The sequence below is a fragment of the Lepus europaeus genome, chromosome 18 (genome assembly GCF_033115175.1).
Source record: "Lepus europaeus isolate LE1 chromosome 18, mLepTim1.pri, whole genome shotgun sequence".
Taxonomy (NCBI): domain Eukaryota; kingdom Metazoa; phylum Chordata; class Mammalia; order Lagomorpha; family Leporidae; genus Lepus; species Lepus europaeus.
In genome coordinates, this window is record NC_084844.1 from 12,299,816 (window position 1) to 12,322,332 (window position 22,517).

Below are 22,517 nucleotides of genomic sequence, written 5' to 3' on the forward strand. Positions count from 1 at the left end.
CAGGCAGGAAACCATCACATGCTCTGGGGTCATGAGAACAGGAAGCAGAAAACCTTTCAGTGAGGAGAACAGCAATTCCAAATAATAAACCAAACTGAATAGAATCCTGGGCAAAATGCTAAAGAAACATTTAGCAAACTCTATCCAGCAAAAGTGTGATCCACCACAATTTACCCCTGGAATACAAAATATGTTCAACTTTTAAGAACCCATTAACACATTGGATCAGATTAAGAGGTTAAGAAATATTATGATTATTTCAACAGATCAAAACAAGTTTGATGCTATAACATCCATTCATGATTTCACTTGATCTTAGCCAAAAGGCCGAGAAGCGATCATTCATGATTTCTAAAAGTAGAAAAAAATGTTAGCCTCCAGTAATGGAAGGTAAAATACATGATATAAGTTGCCAACCAAAAACCTGTAGCTGAAAAGCATGTGCTGTGATCAGAGCATCCCCTGGAGTAAGCAGTACGCCCACATTTACCACAAAAGCAAATGTTTGACTGGAAGTTCTAGCCAGTGCTCAAAGGTAAAGATTACAGGGGGAAAAAGGCATAAAGACTGGAAAGGGAAGAACAGAACTGTAATTATTTGCTGATTATGTAATAGTCATTACCCTTACAGCAAATCCAAGATTACTTACAAACTTTGAAGATATATTCAGCAAAGTTGCTAGATGCAGGAAATCATTATTTTCTAAATTGATCTCTGTTAGCATGAATCCATCAGTTAGAAATAATAATTTTTAAAAGATAAAATATAAAATGTTAGCACAAATTATAAGGTACTTAAGAGTAAATTTCCTGGAAGATATGTAAAATACTTATGGAGAAAATTATAAGTGTTTATTAAAAGACACTAAAATAGATATATATTAATTGAGAAACATACTATGTTAATGGAAGAAAGGAACCAATAGTGAAAAAATATTAATTCTATTCAAATTAATCAATTGAACAATAGTGCAAATCCAATACAAATCCCAAGAGGATGTTATTAAAATCTGATTTTAAAATTCAAATGGGGGCCGGCGCTGTGGCTTAGTGGGTAAAGCCGCCACCTGCAGCAATGGCATCCCATATGGGTGCTGGTTGAGTCCCAGCTGCTCCACTTCCGATCCAGCTCTCTGCTGTGGCCTGGGAAACCAGTAGAAGATGGCCCAAGTCCCGGCAGCACCATGGCGCACTAGGTTAATCCTCCGCCTGCAGGACAGCATCCCATATGGGAGCTGGTTCTAGTCCCAGTGGCTCCTCTTCCAGTCCAGCCTTATGCTATGGCCTGGGAAAGCAATAGAAGATGGGCCAAGTGCTTGCCCCCCCGCCCCCCATACCCATGTGAGAGACCCAGAAGAAGCTCCTGGCTCCTGACTTTGCATCGGCGCAGCTCCGGCCATTGTGGCCATTTAGGGAGTGAACCAATGGAAGGAAGACCTTTCTGTCTCTCCCTCTCACTGTCTGTAACTCTACCTGTCAAATAAATAAAAATAAAATCTTAAAGAAAAAAAAAAAAGATGGTCCAAGTCCTTGGGCCCCTGCACCCGTGTGGGAGACCTGGAAGAAACTCCTGGCTCCTGGCTTCAGATCAGCCCAGCTCTGGCTGTTGCAGTCCTTTGGGGAGTGAACCAGCAGATAGAAGACCTCTCTCTTTCTCTCTGATTCTGCCTCTCTGTAACTCTGCCTTTCAAACACATAAATAAATCTTATTTAAAAATTCAAACAGAAGAGAAATGGCCAAGAATATTTAACGAAATTTTGGAAATAAAGAATAGAATATATGTGTGTGTATGTGTTGGTAGGGGTCTCACTCTGTAAGAGCTCAAGACTCATCAGATATTCAGAATAATTTAAATGCTGTAACATTAGTTCTATTTGACATGACTGTAAGTTTGGATTTCTTATTTGTAATGCATACTTGGAAAAGATAAAAAAGTCTTGAAATTCATGCATAATTTTTTCATAATACTTGTTTTACATAAACTTTTTGAAATGTCTTATGCATGGATTTCAAAATTCACACATCAAAATAAAATTATCTTTTAATTCTATTTTCCAGAAACTTTTTGAAATATCCTCACATATTGGTGAGCCACCAATTTCTGGTTACATTTAGTACAACACTGCCATGCAATTCATCTAATTCTGGCTGAACGAAATATATCAGATATTTTCTTCAGGCTCAATACTACATATATATATATATATATATATACATATATATATATTTGGTAACATTAAAGATGGAAATGAAAATTTGATATATTTTGGCTGCATACTATATTATAATTTGTATCTTTTCATAATTTTATTAATAACAGTAATAGAAAAAGTACATTGGAATTTTTTACAAATTAAATTAGTATTTACATGTACAGAGCCTTCAAAAATCCAATGCAAAATGTGTATTACAAAAAAAGCAATAATTTTCCATTATGTGCATCAAAATATACTTAACATTAAATCCATTGTCCATGAAATTTCTGAAGCAGCCTCATATGTACATCATTTAAAGTATTCTAAGTTACAGGTTGCTTTTCTGTTGAGGCAGTGTATTATTTACCATTAGTCTTTCAAGAAAACTTTTCAAAAGTACAAGCATAAAATGTCTTATTGAATGATCTTTTTTTTTTTTTTAATTTTTTGACAGGCAGAGTGGACAGTGAGAGAGAGAGACAGAGAGAAAGGTCTTCCTTTTGCCATTGGTTCACCCTCCAATGGCCGCCATGGCCGGCGCATCTCGCTGATCTGAAGCCAGGAGCCAGGTGCTTCTCCTGGTCTCCCATGTGGGTGCAGGGCCCAAGGACTTGGGCCATCCTCCACTGCACTCCCGGGCCATAGCAGAGGGCTGGCCTGGAAGAGGGGCAACTGGGACAGAATCCGGCACCCCGATATTGAATGATCTTATAAAGACATTTTCAGTCACCTATTAGGCAGAGAGATTTTTATTTGTATTATTCAAGTTTGCAGGTTTCCCTTTTAGATATTTAAGTAGCTCCTTAATTCATTTTTTCCATTTTAAAGTATATATTACTATTAATTCCTTGAGCTACAAACAAAATGACCAAGCTATAGTTCCTCATGTTAGCAATATTTAAAACTAAATTTAGAATTACACTATTTAGCTATACTTCAAAATTCCGATACTTGGTCAGTTTAACCTCACAAAATTCAAAATTCAAGCTCCTGGGTAAACTGGAAAGCTGTATATTTTTAATGCAACCTCATCCAAAGTATTGCAGTAGGTAATGTTCCATTAAAAAACAAAACAAAACAAAATGAAGTTCACTCCCTGTTGGTATCATCAAAAGATCATTTAGTATTCCATTTACATCTTCTATAGAGTTGAGTATTTAGTAAATAAAAGTACTAAAACACTGTCATTATAACTTTGCAGTCTTAATATCTTTAACACATTTGTATTTGAGGATTAAGCCCTGTTCCTACTAATATTATAAATGTTGATTTATTACAACAAACAAGCAACCAAATATAAATGAAGACTTAATACAGGCTTATAAGAAAACCCATCAACTCATGTTTTAAAATATAACTTATTTAAAATATAACTTTAGGGGTAAATAATCTGTTTTCCACTGTAATGGGAAATTATAAATACTATGCATATTAAGCAAGAAAAGATATATTTTTTAAAAAAAACTCTGTCAGTTTCACGGTGGCAAAAAACAATCTAAATGAAAGATCCTGGTGAACAAGACCCCAGCAGAAGGAACAGGCCATCAAGGAGAGAGGCGCCTTTCTCTGAAGGGAGGAAGGAACCTCCACTGTGATATGGCCTTGACTAAACAAGTTCAGAGTTGGTGAACTCAAGGGGCTTCCATAGCCTAGACAGCTCATGGCAAGAGTCTCGGGTGATTGCTGACATCATAAATAAGAGTGCCAATTGTTAAATCAACAACGGGAGTCACTGGGTACATGCTCCCCACGTAGGATCTCTGTCCTTAATGTGTTTTACTATGAAACTTAAAAACAACACTACTAGTCAAACAATACCCTATACCTTGTGTGGTTGTGTGAGGGCAGCCTGTTGAAATCCTTGCTTAGTATATACTAAGTTGATCTTCTGTGTATGAAGGTAATTGAAAATGAAACTCGATGAAGGGCGGGATGGGAGAGGGAGTGGGAGAGGGGAGGGCCGCAGAAGGGAGGGAGGCTGAGGGGGGAAGCCACAACAATACAAAAGTTGCACTTTGTAAATTCACATTTATTAAATAAAAAAAAAAAAACTCTGTCAGTTTGTTGGAAAACTAATACCCCAAAGTATTTCATAAAGTTTCCTCATTTTAGACAAAATTATAAAGGCAGTCAAAGGAGAGGTGCTGCTAATTTCTGTACAAATGAATGATTTCATGAAATTACATCCAATAAACCAGATGATAAACATTTGCCATATATCACAAGTATTAATAGTTGGCTTCAGGTCGGCACTGTGGCTCACTAGGCTAATCCTCCACCTGCAGCGCCAGCACCCCAGTTCTAGTCCCAGTTGGGGCCCCAGATTCTGTCCTGGTTGCTCCTCTTCTAGTCCAGCTCTCTGCTGTGGCCAGGGAAGGCAGTGGAGGATGGCCCAAGTGCTTGGGCCCTGCACCTGCATGGGAGACCAGGAGGAAGCACCTGGCTCCTGGCTTCAGATCAGCGCAGCGCGCTGGCTGTAGCAGCCATTTTGGGGGTGAACTAATGGAAGGAAGACCTTTCTCTCTGTCTCTCTCTCTCTCTCACTGTCTAACTCTGCTTGTCAAAAAAAAAAAATAGTTGGCTTCAAAATAGTCAAATAAAAACTCAAGAATATTCTGAATTGCTTTTAAAAATACAAAAATTTTAATACTCTGTGCAAATGAAATTGCACTTGTGAAGGCAACACTGTATGCTGATGATTACATATGCTTTTTAAAAATTACCAATAGCAGAAATTGTATTGGATAAAGACTAAAAAGAAAAAAAATCAGGAACATAGCCAATTAAGCCTTAAAGCTTAAGAACTGCTTACATTTTTCTTATGTGTAACGCTCACTTAGCTTATGATTACCCATTTTTTAACTTGAGCCTTAGATCCTCCGAAACAAATGATGTTGATTATTATAGCTGCGTTCTCAGAGTTAAGAGATTCAAAAGAGTGAAGTCAAAGAGAAGACCCCCAATAACTTCTTCATTTGGTCCAAAACTAACTTGAGTTCTCACTCACTTCAACTGGTTCTATTCTACTGGCTCTAGGATCTGCACATGGGCCTGTTCTCCCACAAATGTGTCTCTTTTTGACACAACATAAAAACTTTATGGAGGTATACATCAGACAGAAATGTGTACATGCATTTACCAAAAGAAATATTTAAGAGTGTTCAGAGCTGCACTCTTAATATCCCTAAAGGAGAAACAGTCCAAATCAATACTGACAGTGGAATGGCGAAATATATCATGGTATATTCACTTTGAGGTACTATTCAACAACAATGAATAAACTGTAATAACATGAAACAACACAGCTGAATCTCACAAACCTAAATGCTGATCCAAAAAAGCAAAGCCTAAAAAATTCATGCTATATGATTCCGCTGATATGTAGCTCAAAAACAGAAAAAAAAAAAGAAGTCAGGACAGTAGTTAGTCTTGGGGATACAGCTGTTACTGCTCAGGGGCATGGGCAAGAGGCTTCTGGCAACATTCAGTTTCTTGGTCTGGTTACATGAACATGTTTAATCTGTGAGCTTTCTGGGATGTCTTGTATACTTCACTAGAAAGTTTTTAAAACTACAGACTGCATGATGCACACCATCAATAAAGTTCTGTTCACAGGAAAAATTAACTCCATGAAGACAGAAAAGGGGTATTGTAGGTCAAAGTCACATACATTACTGGCAGAAAACATGCAGTTCACAGCAACAGGGCTGACAGCAGGGGCTTCTGTCAGATGTAACAGGATGTACTGGGGACTGCAGAAGCCATGCTCTGAAGGAGAGGAGAATTACCATCTCGGGTGACGGAGCACTTCAAGAAGCAAGGCGATTCCAGAAACGCGCCCATATTCTTTTTCCCTCGGTCGGTTAGGTTTTTATTGAGTTGACCACATATGAGGGTTTTCCCTCAATCTGTGGTATCATGAAATACCACACAGTTTCTAATAGCATTTTTTACATGACATACAATGAAAATAGTGCTAGCAGAACAGGAAGCATATGGAGAGCCAAACATGAAAAAGAATCCCCTCACTGTACTCCCTCCAAGCATCCTTAGGAGGGAAAAAACATTCCAGTGTAGATGCTCCCTGCCAAGTGCCCTGCACAGCAATGCAACACAAAAGCTGTCAGGTACGTACAGCGGCCAGTGCACAGAGCCTGCCTCTTTGCTAAGCACTTTATACTCAGTACCAACAAAGTTCCTCTGACAATACACAATGGAATAAATTAACAGATTCATTTCATTAAGAACACGTATTAGGCCTTGAAAAACTACGAAAGTATAGACAAGGGATGCCCCCAGTAGTTTACATTCTTTGTATAAAAGTACATGGTATACCTGCAAGTATAGAAATTTTAAAACACTTATCTGTGTGAAACCTCAAACCTAGAATGTACAACTCTTTCCATATTTTAATTTTCACATCATATATCCTAATAAATAACTGAAACACCAGCACATGTTTTATAGAAAGGGGTAACTTGTAAAACAAGAACATAAATTCATTGCAAATATTTGTTTCGTAAAAGGATATGGCTGCAGAATGGCACAACAGAAGACCTGCACAAATGGAAAGGCACATCACACTGTTGGATGAGAATATCTCAACTCTTCCTCTGTTGAACTACACATGTATAGAAACATTAATGAGTAACAGTCTTTTTAATAGGCAAGTTGATTATGAAACTCAAATTGAAAAATATAAACAAGCCAAAAAAAAAAAAAAAAAAGGAAGATCACGAAAAAGAAGAGAATGCATTCTGTGGATAAGACATCTTACTAGATAAAAAAAAAAAAACTACAATTTGTAGACTGATATTCATTTAAAAATATATGGCAATTGTACAAGCATATACAAATCTTTGAAGCAGAAACAGAGATCTAGAAACAAGTTCAATGAAAAAGGTATTATAGCACATACTGTAGTGAGAGAAGGCAAGATTACTAAGTAAATGGTATTCAGATAATTAGCCACTTGGACAAAATCCAGAAACAACTAGATCCATATCTCATAACTTTCTCTCGACACATTTCAAATGGGTCATAGACTTAAATGTAAAAATTAAACCATAAATGTACTAGAAGACAAATGGAAAATTTTTCACCATGTGTGTCTCACCATGGAGCTGGCTGAATAAATTATAGTATATCAAGTGGTAAAAGAAAAATACAATGAGGAAGCTTTTTATGTGCTTGTATGAAACCATCCTCAGGATATTCTGATAAGGAAAAAGAAAAAAGTCCTGACTGAATATATGTAGAGCGGGAGGGAAAAATATGATGACAGCAAAAGAATTTTTACGCTTACATGTGAAAGAATAGAGGACACACATGGAGCTAGTAACACTGCCTCCTCTGAAGAGGCAAAATGTGTGCTAGAGGGATTTTCCCTGTATGTTCTAAATCTTGCAGATTTTAAACTATGACTCTCTATTACCTAGGGTTAAAAAATTTAATGATTCAATTAACTACTATTTTTACCTTTCCTTATGGTACTTTCATTTATAGCAAAATCTAGGCAAGAAAGGAATTCTATAGGTAATTCAAAATATTTGTATAATCAAGCATCAAATATATGTATATTTTATATAAGTTTGAAAAAGGTAAGCTGAACATATTATATGTTTCAAGGTTGTAAAGTAATTGTGAGAGAATTCAAGGTGCTGGTTAAAAAGGAGACAAATGAAATATCCAGAATTTGTGAGAAGCTTACCTCTTTTTAACAAAACTGTATGACTACTTTGTGTCAAGAGGCCTCTAGACAGAGTTGATGGCCCAGATTTAAATATTAAATGTGTTTTCTTGTTATCCAGTTTTTGAAAAATGCAATACAAGTTTTATTCATGGTATATACATTCACACACATATACACATATACAGGTATACACACCAAGTACAACCAAAACAACATGTTTTTGTGAGATATGGGATTGCTTCCTGTATGATCATTTATCTGCAGTAGCTACTTGAGTGCTAAACCCAAGACTGAATTGGCAGTTTTGATTGTTTAAAGAGAAGATAAATATCAGTTCCATCATCTTGCCATAGAATAATCACCAGCCTTTTCTTCTTTGACACAAAATAGTTGTGTCACAGTAGGTGTCAGAAAGCCACCTTATTTCTCAACTAGTATGTTGAACAGATTAGATAGTGTCCCAATTCACAAGAATACCCTCATTGCCAAGGCTGAAAAAATATGATCTGAGAGAACCAAAGAACCTGAGACTTGGAGGTCATTAGGGGCAAAGGAAGATACTAAGGGAAGAGCCTATCTGGTAACGTAGCAAAGTCAAAGAAAGCTAACAGGCTGAGAGCGTGCGTGTATGGACAGGGAGAGGAACCCGTGGAGGCTGCCCTCTGCAGAGACACAGGATGAGGCTGACCCCCCAGGACACTGCTCTCACCTGCGCTCTTCCTTCACAACCCAACAACTTGTTCTTCGCTAAGATGCCTCCCATTACTGAGCCGCTTTACTGCTCTTCTTAGTAACATGCTTTTGAAAAACACTTTGCCCTGTACCATAATTACCACGTATTTATATGAATACATTCCTTTTCTCTGATATCATCTATACATTCAGCATGCACAGAAGAAATAAATGAAAAAGAGAAGACTTTCATGAATAAATAATGCTACATTCTAAAATAGAGATTTTTCACTTTTGTGAATATTTATTAAAGAAAAATGCTGCTAATATTAATGGCAAGTTTCTGTATAATATAGCTGTCTTATCATATGGCTGTCTTTTAGCAAAATGAAACTGTGTCTGGGCCAAGTGAGTCTAACATTATTCTTATATTCAGAAGCAGTAGCAGTTGCCCCCTTAAAACTCTATCTCTTTGGGGAAGAAGCCAGGTTTCTGTTTTCTTTGAGGCTCAGACCACACAATAACTACACTGTTACTTGCAGACTCTGCTTGTTCTGCTGGGTGCTGTACTACCAAGATCATCCCAGACATTCAGTCAAAATGAAGACATCATCTATGAGGGAAGTAGGAAAAACAAACCTGCATGGGATTTCATGTAAAATTTCAAAATGGTTCTTGGAACTCCAAGTAAAATTCAGTATTTTGGCAAAGAATTTTCAAGCCCCTGAACAGCAATACTTGGCACGGAAAAGGGTTGTGCTATATATATATATATATATATATATATATATATATATATATAAAACTATGGGAGCTTCAGGGCTCTTTGACTGTCTATCAGGCAACATTAAAATATACTATATTGCTTTACACACGAACTCTTAATATCCCATTGGGGGGGAAAAAAAAAACTTCCATAATTCTAATTGTACTTACTGTCAACAATTTAATACCTAGTTCCTCTTAGTACTTCAAGGACCTAAACTGGACTGTAGGATCGTTAAGAAAATCATTATGGGGGTGGCGCTGTGGGAAGATGGCCCAAGTCCTTGGGCCCCTGGATCTGTGTGAGAGATCTGGAAGAAGCTCCTGGCTCCTAGCTTCGGATGGGTGCAGCTCCGGCCATTGCAGCCATCTCGGGAGTAAACCAGTGGATGGAAGACCTCTCTCCCTCTCTGCCTCTCCTTCTCTCTCGTGTAACTCTGACTTCCAAAAACATAAATAAATCTTTTTTTTTAAAAGAAAATCATTATCATTTGAACTCTATCTTTAAACTTTTTATTTCTTTTAGTGTGACACTGCAATAATAAACATTATAGCTACTAACTGAATATTTGTTGATTTACTAGTATTTAAGTCTTTTAGAGATATAAGATATTAATCAACAAATTAATGAAGACAGAATAAAGAAATTACAAAAAAAGGGAAAAATAGTACAAAAGACAAAGGGTATAGCAAATTGAAAAGTTAATGAAATCTTCATGAAGAAAGCTGTTCATCAATATTTTAGGAGGAAAACATGAATTAATGAGGAGTAAAGGGAAGGGACACAGCCCATTAAGAAAAGCAAAACTACCCTAAGGTCTGTCGTTATTCAAGTCAAGAGTAGAAGAAACAGGTTTAAGGTTTGATGAATATCATCATTCTTTCCTGATTTCACCCTTCACACACTTGGTGATTTGAGCAACTAAGCAGTAAGTTCTTGCATAGATTTAAAAATAGTTATCTTGTCATCTATGAGGGCATAAATTATTTTAACATGTTCTATTCAGCCACTGACCCAATATATTTTACTAAAAAGCAGAGTGAGGAAGAGAGAAAATGGTTATGCAGTCTTCCCAGACAGAATCTGATCCTACATTTATCTGATCCCAAGTTTTCTTTTTTGGCTGTTCTATTATTCCTACTCAAAGGTTTGGAGAAGTAAGAAAAAATGGAACTGGCTGATTCCCTGGGAATGAGTTAGATACATTAAGGACATGGAGGTTTCCCTCTTAAATCACTTTTTTGGTCAGGTACCCTGCTGCAAATAAGAAATGAATGATAGAACCAACACAATCCACAGCAAGACTCTTATCAGGGGGTCGGCACTGTGGCACAGTGGGTTAAAGCTCCGGCCTGCAGTGTCGACATCTCATATGGACGCTGGTTCAAGTCCTGGCTGCTCCATTAACGATCCTGCTCCCTGCTAATGCATCTGGGAAGGCATCAGAGGATGGCCCAAGTCCTTGGGCCCCTGCAGCCATGTGGGAGACCTAGAAGAAGCTTCCGGCTTCTGGCTTCGGATCGGCTCAGCTCTGGCCATTGTGGCCATTTGGGGAATGAACCAACAGATGGAAGACCTTTTTCTCTCCCTCTGTCTCTACCTCTCTCTGTAACTCTTTCAAATAAATAAAATAAATTTTTTTTAAAAAAAGACTCATAAAAATATCATGTTTAAATTCTAGATACCAGTTACTAGTTGGATCACATTTTTGTATAAGAGTATTTTTATTAAATGTATTATAATTTTACTTACTTCATAACTTCCTCAAACTTATGAATTTTCTTTTGGGCATCTTCTTTTTCTTTATCAAGTTCACTCTGTAAGTCATGAACCTGCCATGACAAAGACATGCAAAATTTACTGGAACACATGTACAGTTTACTCAACTGTAACTATAGTTAAACAATAATCTCCAAATTTTAATATAAAATTAGGTCTAAATATCTCAAGATGGAAATTTGGTTCACCATAATCATTTACCATAGAAAGATTTCAATACTTTACTCCCAATACTTCTGTTCAAAGTTAATAATTGCCTCAACCTATCTGCATGAGAATTCTCTTAAATTGATATCTAAAGAACTCAAAAAGGGAGAAGTCAATTTCAGATTTATTAAAATTACATTTTAGCCAAAAGAAAGGAGTCTCACGGGATCCAAGAGAATATAACAGTGTGTCAACACTCCCCCAGCACCTAAGTAAGGGTTATGGTGACGCAGCCTGTTGTTTCTCATTCACTGGGATGATTTCTATAACCATCCACAGTTTGGGAGGAGATCCCTCCAGCATGACTCTTCCCCAAATGGAGCATCCTTTGAATAACCAGGGTCTTAAAATATGAAAGGAACTTTTTTTAAAAAAAATATTTATTTGAAAGTCAGATTTATACAAAGAGAGAAGGAGAGGCAGAGAGAGAAGTCATCTATCTGCTGGTTCACGCCCCAGTTTGCTGCAATGGCCAGAGCTGCAGTGATCCAAAGCCAGGAGCCAGGATCCAGAAACCTCTTCAGGGTCTCCCACGTGGGTGCAGGGCCCAAGCAGTTGGGTCATCTTCCTTTGCATTCCCAGGCCATGGCAGAGAGCTGGATCAGAAGTGGAGCAACCAGGACTCAAACTGGTGCCCATATGGGATGCCAGCACTGCAGGCAGCAGCTTTACCTGCTCAGTACAGCGCCAGCCCCTGAAAGAAATTTTGATACAGCTAGATGGAGAGGGAGGAGGAATGCAGTGGCCATTGCTTCACAAACATGGCAACTGCTAGTGCAGGGCCTAGCTGGTAGATAAGAAAGCCCAAGTCCCTAAACGGGGTAGGAATACCCACTACAAACCTAGGGGCAACCATGTGGAGGCTGAAAGCAAAGCCAGTGGGCAACGGGGATGAGAGAGGAATGACAAGTGCAGTAATAAAAGACACATGCTATGATAAACCTGAATCAGGCCATGCCCAACACCCTCTAGTTAGCTGGCACTGCAGTGTGGACAGGGACTCAATTCAAACCCTGTATTCTCTGATTTCTTTTACACTTCTCTTGTACTCTTCTACTCTGGTGTTTTAGTATAATTAATTGATTGATTGAATCAGATGCTTGTAAACAGAAGGGAAAGAACAAATTTTTCATGATGATATCAAAAGGGTACTGATGGCTGCTAAGATGGCACCAACTAAAGTGAGAAAAAAAAATGACAAGCAAAGAGAAAATGTTGGGGGACAGGATGGGTGATCAGAGAATTAGGAGGTAGGGCTTCTCTACCCTATATTTTAAATGATAAACTTAGACATTTTCATAAAAGGGGGCCAGGGTTGTGGTGCAGCAGGTAAAGCCTCCTGGGATGACAGCATCAATGGTTCAAATCCTAGCCACTCCACTTCTGATCCAGCTCCATGCTGATGTGCCTGGGAAAGCAGTGGAAGATGGCCCAAGTGCTGGGCCCCTGCCATCCACATGGGAGACCTGGATGGAGTTCCAGGTTCCTGGCTTCAGCCTGGCCCAGCCCTGGCCATTGAGGACACAGAACCAGTGGATAAATGATGTCTCTCTGACTCTCCTCCTCTCTCTGGAACTCCGCCTTTCAAACAAATCAATAAACCTTTTTTTTTTTAGAAAAAAAACAAACCAGAATGTTTCATAAAGAATATTTTTTCTTACCAGGAAGAGAAAGAACAATTTGCCTTGCAAATTTTTACCATTACATTTACCTTACATGAGAAAAAAAGAAAAGTGTGTTCAAAATTTTACCAGGCTCAAGATATGCTTATTGTCTTATTATTTTAGATCCCTAATGTATTCCAGATTAAGCATGTTACCTGGAGGATAAACATTACTGATATAACTAAAGCACCATTCTTATTTTATTTTTGAATTTTATTTAAAATTTATTTATATTCATTTTTATCTGAAAGAGAGAGAGAGCGATCAATCTTCCATCTGCTGGATCACTCCCAAAATGATGACAACAGCCAGGGCTAGCCAAAGCCAAAGCCAGGAGCTAGGGACTCCACCCAGGTCTTGCACGGGGGTGGCAGGAACCCAAGTACTTAAGCCTTCATCTGCTGCTTACTGGGTGTCTTGAGCAGGAAGCTGAAGCATATGATTTTTATCCTTCTTTCTGTTAATGTGGGGTATATCATTTTTATAGATTTGCCTATAATGAATATTCATTGTATTACACAGATAAAACCATCTGATTATGGTGTCTTGGTCCTTTTAATGTGCTGTTGAATTCAGTTGAGAATTTTGTCAAGGATTTTTGTATCCATGCTCATCAGCATATTAGCCTGTAGTTTTTCTTCTCTGTCCTTGCAGATTTCAAAAACAATGCTATAAAGATTTCACAATTAATTTTAACCTATATTTCTCTAATATTCTACAAGTAAAAAATCAACTTCAATGTCCTATTTCAAAATAATAACTTAGTACATATTTACTTCTCTGTCTCCAAGACATTTTCATTTCTTTTACATAAATTGGAAAAGCTTATCCAAGTGGTAGCTTTAACTTGTTCTTTATAACTTTGCATACTGTCTCTTTCAAGAATATCTCCTGACATTCACAGCGTTTTAGATCATGTATGTAATATTAAAATTTACCTCTATTTTACTTAATTTTCATATTCATCACTATTCTTTTTTCATTCTCATTTTTTATTTTGTGCTAATTTGAGTTTTCGCTTGTCCTTGTGTTGATTAAAGTACTTCATATAGGAGCCAGTACTGTGGCATAGCAGGCAAAACCGCCACCTGCAGTGAAGGCATCCTACATGGGCACCGGTTTGAGTTTCGGCTACTCTACTTCGGATCCAGCTCTCTGCTTTGGCCTGGAAATGCAGTAAAATATGGCCCAAGTCCTTGGGCCCCTGCACCCAGGTGGGGGACCAAGAAGGAGCTCCTGGCTTCTGGCTCTTGGCTTCAGATAGGCCCAGCTCCAGCCATTGCAGATATCTGGGGAGTGACCCAGCAGATGGAACATATTTCTCTCTGACTCTCTGCCTATGCATCACTCTAACTCTGCCTTTAAAATAAATAAAGACATCCTGTTTTAAGAAGTGCTTTATATACTAATTTAATTTTCAAAACTACTATCTTAGTGATGCATCTGTCTTCTGCAGCTTTGATACTCAATAATGTCACTCTGTTGCCCTCACACATGAAGGAAAATATTGAGTGGAAGATTCTTAGGTCACAACATTTTGGCCTAGAAACACAGCCTATGTCACACTATTGTTTCTTGAGATTTAGATTTACAACTAAGAAAACTGAAGTCACCTAGGTTTTGCTCTTCCTTCTCCCTAGTCTGGACACTCACTGCACTGCAATTCAAATTTCCTTTTATCTTTAGTGATTTTTTTATCTGATAAAATGTAACTCTTCTAAATCTGTACATGTACGCCTTCTGGAAAGTTCACTCATAGCTTTATTTTTGTGTTAATTTATTCTAAGCCCTCCTTCAGAAACATCAACTGTTGAGTACTGGTTTTCTATTTTCTGTCATAGTATCATCTTTCTCAACATTTTTGATTCTTGGGGCTGGCGTTGTGGTAGACTGGGTTAATCCACCACGGGCTTTCCCACATCAGAGCACCCCTTCATGTCCCAGATGCTCCATTTCCAATCCGGCTCCCTGCTAACACACCTGGGAAAGCAGCAGAAGAGGACACAAGTGCTTGGGCCCCTGAAACTCATGCAGGAGACTCAAGCAGAATTCCTGGCTCCTGGCTCTGGTCTGGCTTACTCCTCAGCCACTGCAGCCATTTGGGGAGCGAATCCGTGGTTGGAAGGCCTCTCTCTTTCTGTCTGCCTTTCAAATAAATAAAATAACTCTTTACAAAGTTTTTTTGATTCTTTGTCACTTGCCTTTGCAGTTTGTAAAATAAGTATGTTTTTCCTCAGATCACTTACTTAATTCTTTACAACACCTGTTCTAACCCAGGCAGATCCAATGTGGGTTTAAATCCACTATTGTGCTTCTAGTTGCCTTACGATCCTCCTCCTGATAGTTAACTGCCACTTTCTCTCTCTCTGTCTCTCTCTTTCTATACTGTGCTTTTCAAATAAATGTCTTTTAAAAAAAAAAGGGGGGGGGGTCGGCACCCCGGCTCAATAGGATAATCCTCCGCCTGCGGCGCCGGCACACAGGGTTCTAGTCCCAGTCGGGGCGCCAGATTCTGTTCCGGTTGCCCCTCTTCCAGTCCAGCTCTCTGCTGTGGCCCTGGAATGCAGTGGAGGATGGCCCAAGGCCTTGGTCCCTGCACTCGCATGGGAGACCAGAAGAAGCACCTGGCTCCTGGCTTCGGATCAGCGCGGTGCGCCAGCCGCAGCAGCCATTGGAGGGTGAACTAACAAACGGTAAAGGAAGACCTTTCTCTCTGTCTCTCACTGTCCACTCTGCCTGTAAAAAAAAAAAAAGGAAAAAGAAATGGCTCCTGAATTGCTATTATTCCTAGTTTTTGTGATTTTTTTAAAAAAATTTATTTGAAAAGCAGAGATATTCTTAGGTGTTTAAATTTGAACTGAAAAGTGATCCCTGTTAAATATAAGAGTGGGAATCAGAGAGGGATGAGATGTACAATTTAGGACATGCTCAATTGGACTTGCCCCAAATGGTGGAGTTAGAAACGTGCCAGGGGATTCCAATACAATGCCATCAAGGTGGCAGGTACCAATGCCATCTTACTAGTTAAAATGATCAGTTTAAGTTCATAACTGATCATAAAGATAGAATTAGCTGTCACAGGGATCACATAAATAATACCAGTGTCTGCTAATATTAATTGAGGTAATTAAAAAGAGAATGACTCAACATGGGAAGTGGGATACACAGCAGACTCATAGAATGACAAATGCTCTAAACAGCACTCTGGCCTTAGAATCAGCCCTTAAGGCATTCAGATCTGGCTAAAAAGCCCGTGAGAGTTACTCAGGTATGGAAAGCCAGGACACTGTGGCAAAAAATGACCTAAATGAAAGATCTCTGTGAGTGAGATCCCAGTGGAAAGAAAGAGCCATTAAAGAAGGAGGTACCTTTCTCTGAAGGGAGGAGAGAACTTCCACTTTGACTATGACCCTGTTGGAATAAGATCGAAGTTTGTGAACTCAAGAGGCTTCTATAACCTTGGCAGCTGATGACAAGAGCCTAGGGAGATTACTGATGCCATAAACAAGAGTGTCAAATTTTTAAGCCAACAACAGGAGTCACTGTGTACTTACTTCTCATGTGGGATCTGTCCTTAATGTGTTCTCCAATGCTATAACTAGTACTGAAACAGTATTTTACACTTTGTGTTTCTGTGTGGGTGCAAACTGATGAAATCTTTACTTAATATATACTAAATCGATCTTCTGTATATAAATATGATTGAAAATGAATCTTGATGTGAATGGAATGGGAGAGGGAGCAGGAGATGGGAGGGGTGCGAGTGGGAGGGAAATTATGGGGGGGTGGGGGAAGCCATTGTAATCCATAAACTGTACTTTGGAAATTTATATTTACTAAATAAAAAAAAATTTTAAAAAGACCTGTAAAAAAAAAAAGAAACAGTGGGAAAAAATTAAAAAGAAAGAAAAGCAGAGAGATGGACAGAGAGAGAGAGAGAGAGATCTTCCATGAGCCGGTTCACTCCTCCAGATGCCCACCAAAACCAGGGCTGGATCAGGCTTAAGGCTGGAAGGAGAAACTCTACCTGGGTCTTCCACGTGGTGCAGGAACCCACCTACTTGAGCCATCCTCTGCTGCCTTCCAGGGTGTGCATTAGCAGACAATGAGATTAGAAGCAGAGGAACCCCAAACTAGGCCCTCTTATATGGAAGTCAGGTGTCTCAAGTGGCGACCTCACCACTGCACCAAATGCCGGCCCTCTTCTAAGTGCTTTTTATCACTCCTTATTCAATCTAACCTCTGTCACACCTCAGCTGCCACTTCTTGAGGATGGTCAGTGTGCCGACCGAAGCACCTTGAGTTAATTTACTGCTTCCAAAACTGTCAGAACCATGCCTATGTGAGAACTAAACTACCCGTGTGGCAAAACCAGGGACTTCCCTCCAAGTTCCACATGTACTTGTCAACACACACATTTTTGAGCTGGGGGTTCCTTAAAATCTAGAAGCTGCTTCCCATTTATTTTTATATCCTGAGCACCCAGCACAACCTGACCTATACTAAGTCAAGAAACGCTGTTCTTGGATGTTTTTTTCTTAACTGAGTACATTTTTATTGTATGCATAGTGCATTTTTAGTTTTTACCTATATCGCATACAGTAGTGAGTTACAGATAAATACAATAAGTAAAAAAAAATTGCATATGGATCTCAAAAAAACAGAAATTAGAGATTAATACTCTAGTTGAGTTTTTAAAAGCTGTTATTGGAGCTGGCGCTGTGGCACAGCAGGTTAACACCCTGGCCTGAAGTGCTGGCATCCCATATGGATGCCGTTTCAAGTCCTGGCTGCTCCACTTCCCATCCAGCTCTCTGGTATGGCCTGGGAAAGCAGTAGAAGATGGCCAAGGTCCTTGGGCCCCTGCACCTGCGTGGGAGACCCAGAAGAAGCTCCTGGCTCCTGGCTTCAGATCGGCACAGCTCCAGCTTTTGCAGCCATTTGGGGAGTGAACCAGTGGATGGAAGACTTCTCTCTCTGCCTCTCCTCTCTCTGTGTAACTCTGATTTTCAAATAAATAAATAAATCTTTAAAATAAATAAAATAAAATCTGTTACTTTTGCAGAAAAAATAAAGAACAAATCACTTAGAAAGAGATAATGCTAGGTGCCAGCATTGTGGCATAGTGGTTTAAGCTACCATATTTGACACCAGAATCCCTTTTCTGAGTAATGGTTCAAGTCCTGGCTTCTCTGTTGCTAATCCAATGCCCTGCTAATGCATCAGAGAAAACAGTCAAAGATGGTCCAAGTGCTTGGACCTCTGTCACCATGTGGGAAATATGGATCAAGTACCAGACTCCTGGATTTGGCACAGCTCTGATCTGGCTATTTCAGCCATCTGGGGAGTGAACCAGCAATTGAAGATATCCCTACCCCTTCCTCCTTCTCTGTTGCTCTGCCTCTCTTCTTTTTTTTTTTTTTTTAAGAGATCATGCTATTGGCAAACTTTCCTTTTAAAGGTACTAATGATAGCATAGAATAAGACTTGAACTAATGTGCTCGTAAACCTTTCCCCACTACATATTGTTAATATAAAAATGAATTTAAGAGTGATAAGTGATGAAAATACAAACCAGATAGTCAAGAATACATAATATATTCTCAAACAGAATTATTTACTATAAAAATTATTTAAGTAGTCATAAGCACAATTATTAAAAATATATTTTTAATCCCTTGTATTGCAAGAATATTAGCAATCAGGAAAGGAGGACTTGGGTAAGAAAGAGATTTTCCATGTATCAGTAAATAGACATAGTGTGTATTCACCATTTAATAGTAGAGAGCACAGAACAGTGCTGGATCAAACACCATACAGTGACCTAACTCTACCAGGTCTTTAACTGCCCTAATCTTCTTGATATAAAAAGTATAGGGGTCTGGGTCACATGATTTATATAAATCTATTCATGGCCCAATTGATTTTTTTAAACTTCAGAAAAGACATACGTCCTCTGAAAATCATGTCAGTAGTAGCTGAAAAAATACTAACAAATGTACGTAAAGCTGTATAAATGTTTCATTATTTTAGGCATACCTCAAGAAATACACATGAATGCTAGATCTTGGAATAACTACACTTTAACGGTTTTAAATTCCACCAGACATTACACCTTATTTGTTAAGGAGCTACATCAGAGGGATTTTAAGTAGATATTTCAATTGTGGCACATTTTAGAATACACACACTTAAAATCTGTCTCCTGCACTTCTCTGGTTAAACAGCACCATCTTTTACTCTCTGGTGCCTGTTTGGAAAACAAGCAATAGGTTGTTTGTAGGAGGCAGGTGTTTCCTTGCTAGTAAAATCATTTAGCCTAACCATTTCCTGATTTAGCAGACCAGGACACTTCATCAAACAATGACATTCAGTTTTACTGCCTATTATTTGTTTGATGTTCAAAGATCTTAAGAGCAGGCCATAGCCACCAGAGATCAATAAGGACCATTAGATAATATGTGTGTGCTTAAATTAGGGACAGCATCTGATGCTGTTCCTTTTACCTCAAAGACAAGCTGGAATGGTGCTCCCTTCCTGCTGCTTTCTTAGAGGCATGAGGAAATAATGTCATTCAGATGGCATTTCCTTTCCTGAACAGACATTCAGAACCAAGTTTTATACCACAAGTTATTGAATGTGCACACCTGTAACACAGCCTCACAAACAAAAGCCCTATACATCCCATTGAGCTATCCGGTTACACAGTCTAGGGCTATGTAAGATTTATGTCAGCTCTTTGAGCAGTCAAAAAGGATATTCCCTGAGGGGGGTGCAAGACATCAAATCTTCAAGGCTTGAGATCACAGCAGGTTTAATAAAGAAAGAAGAACAGATGTCAATTTAAAAGGGGGAGATTATGGAATTAATTGTAAAACAAAAAGTGACATGCTGAGCAACAGTTTTTTCCAATATAAATAATGTTAGGAACATATGCAATATGAATAAATATGGGTATTTTTCTTGTAAAAGTTGCTATTATTTTAAACAAATCTTATTGACATTGAAAACAATTAACACACTTAGGTTATTTATTGGAAAACTAGGCCAATTGATACTTCACAGAAAGGGAACAGCTGTAATTATGATGCCTAGTGAAAAAGAATTTCAGTCTTCTCCCTGAAGTAAATAGAAAAGGAATGGTCTGAAAATTACTGAATAACAGTGAATGTAGCTAGAATAATCCCTTTCTTGTAAATGTTCATTAGGGATTGATAGCAGAAGCCTGTTTAGTTAGTGCTAACAACCCAAAAAAGACAGTGGCAAGAGGAAGAGGACTTTATCTATTTATCTAACAGTCTTCAGTAGGACTTTCAAAAAGTTTGGGAGAGGAATACACTCTTTTTTTAATAGAAAATTTTTATTTAATAAATATAAATTTCAAAAATAGAACTTTTGGATTATAGCAGTTCTTCCCCCCATAACCACCCTCCCATCCGCAAACCATGCCAGCTCCTACTCATTCATTAAAATTCATTTTTAATTATCGTTATATACAGAAGATCAACTCTATACTGAGTAAAGATTTCATCAGTTTGCACCCACACAGAAACACAAAGTATAAAGCACTGTTTGAAGATTAGTTTTACCATTAATTCTTATAGTACAACTCATTAAGGACAGAGGTCCTACATGAGGAGTAAGTGCACAGTGACTCCTGTTATTGGTTTAACAATTGACACTCTTATTTATGACATCAGTAATCTCCCTAGGCTCTTGTCATCAGCTGCCAAGGTTATAGAAGCCTCTTGAGTTCACAAACTTCGATCTTATTCCAACAGGGTCATAGTCAAAGTGGAAGTTCTCTCCTCCCTTCAGAGAAAGGTACCTCCTTCTTTAATGGCTCTTTCTTTCCACTGGGATCTCACTCACAGAGATCTTTCATTTAGGTCATTTTTTGCCACAGTGTCCTGGATTTCCATACCTGAGTAACTCTCACGGGCTTTTTAGCCAGATCTGAATGCCTTAAGGGCTGATTCTAAGGCCAGAGTGCTGTTTAGAGCATTTGTCATTCTATGAGTCTGCTGTGTATCCCACTTCCCATGTTGAGTCATTCTCTTTTTAATTACCTCAATTAATATTAGCAGACACTGGTATTATTTATGTGATCCCTGTGACAGTTAATTCTTCTTTATGATCAGTTATGAACTTAAACTGATCATTTTAACTAGTAAGATGGCATTGGTACCTGCTAACTTAATGAGATTTGGAGTCCCATCGCAAGTTTTTAGCTTTACCCTTAGGGGTAAGTCCAAGGGAGTGTGTGCCAAACTGTACATCTCCTCAACTAAATGCCCATCAACAGAAGATTGGATAAAGAAATTATGGTATATGTACTCTGTGGAATACTACACAGCAGTAAAAAAAAAAAAAAAAAAAAGAAAGAAAAAAAAGAAATCTGGTCATTTGCAACAAAATGGAGGAATCTGGAAAACATCATGCTGAGTGAAATAAGCCAGTCCCAAAGGGACAAATATCATATGTTCTCCCTGATCTGTGACAACTAACTGAGTACCTCAAAGGAAACCTGTAGAAGTGAAACTGACACTATGAGAAGCAATGACTTGATCAGCCCTTGTCCTGACTGTTGAGGAACAGCTTACTATTTTATTATTTTTAGTATTTTCTTTTTGTACTTAATACCATTGGTTGAACTCTTTAATTAGCACACAATTATTCTTAGGTGTTTAAATCCAACTGAAAATTGATCCCTGTTAAAAATAAGAGCAGGAAAACACTCTTTTACAATCAGTAATGCATGTCTTTCTCCTGGCTACCAGCCCACCCATCTCCCACATGCACCCATGGTACACAGATACCACCTCTTAGGAAGAGGGCTGAGCACAAGAGTGTTAACAGAGCATGTGGCCAGGAAGGCTTTCCTTAAATGACGGGAAGCCAGAGATCTGGCCCAAGAATGAACATGGGCTAACAAGTACACCAAGTACACCCAGAGAATCTGAATGCCTTACACAGAGGGGAGCAAGGTTTATGCTAATGCATGTTCTTCTTTTGGTAAGTAAAATATTTATGAAGCTGCATGGCTCAGCAGCAGAAACTGCAAAAAAAATTCTTTATTTCAATTAAAGCAATATTTTCCCTTCCTGTTTACATCTCATTCTGTAGATAGGAAATATACTTAAGATCCTTTCTGAAAAAAAGACTTGAGATCTTGCACCAACAGGAAAAGTTACTGTAATTCTGAAGAGCACATATGCAGGTCAATACATGTCAGAGAAACACTCAGTTTCCTAAAGGACAGAAACACTATTCTTCCTATCCATCAAGCTCCTAGAGCACAGTCTGTGTCTAATTCACACTCAGCCTCGCTCCAGCATTTAATGGATATCTATGGAGTGATGATACCGATGGTTACACTGGTATTACAAATCGCTTTAATAATTTTGTGATATGAATCATGTTTAACTTTAATCTGTATGTATTTCAATTGTTGAAAGACTAACATTCTTATTATTTTCCACGATGTGTGTATTTTTAAAATAGATTAATTCAGTATGTGAGAACAGCAAGTAATTATAAAA

At 38.3% G+C, this 22,517-nt stretch overlaps 1 protein-coding gene across 6 annotated transcripts in view; it reads right to left on the reverse strand.

The window, feature by feature from the left end:
- CEP112 (centrosomal protein 112) overlaps positions 1–22,517 on the reverse strand; it is a 516,630-nt gene that overhangs the window by 346,509 nt on the left and 147,604 nt on the right. For all 6 annotated transcript variants that reach the window (XM_062174820.1, XM_062174816.1, XM_062174818.1 and 3 more), the window contains one exon: positions 11,078–11,157. In XM_062174820.1, the coding sequence (XP_062030804.1) occupies positions 11,078–11,157 (80 nt within the window). The remainder of the gene's footprint in view (positions 1–11,077; positions 11,158–22,517) is intronic.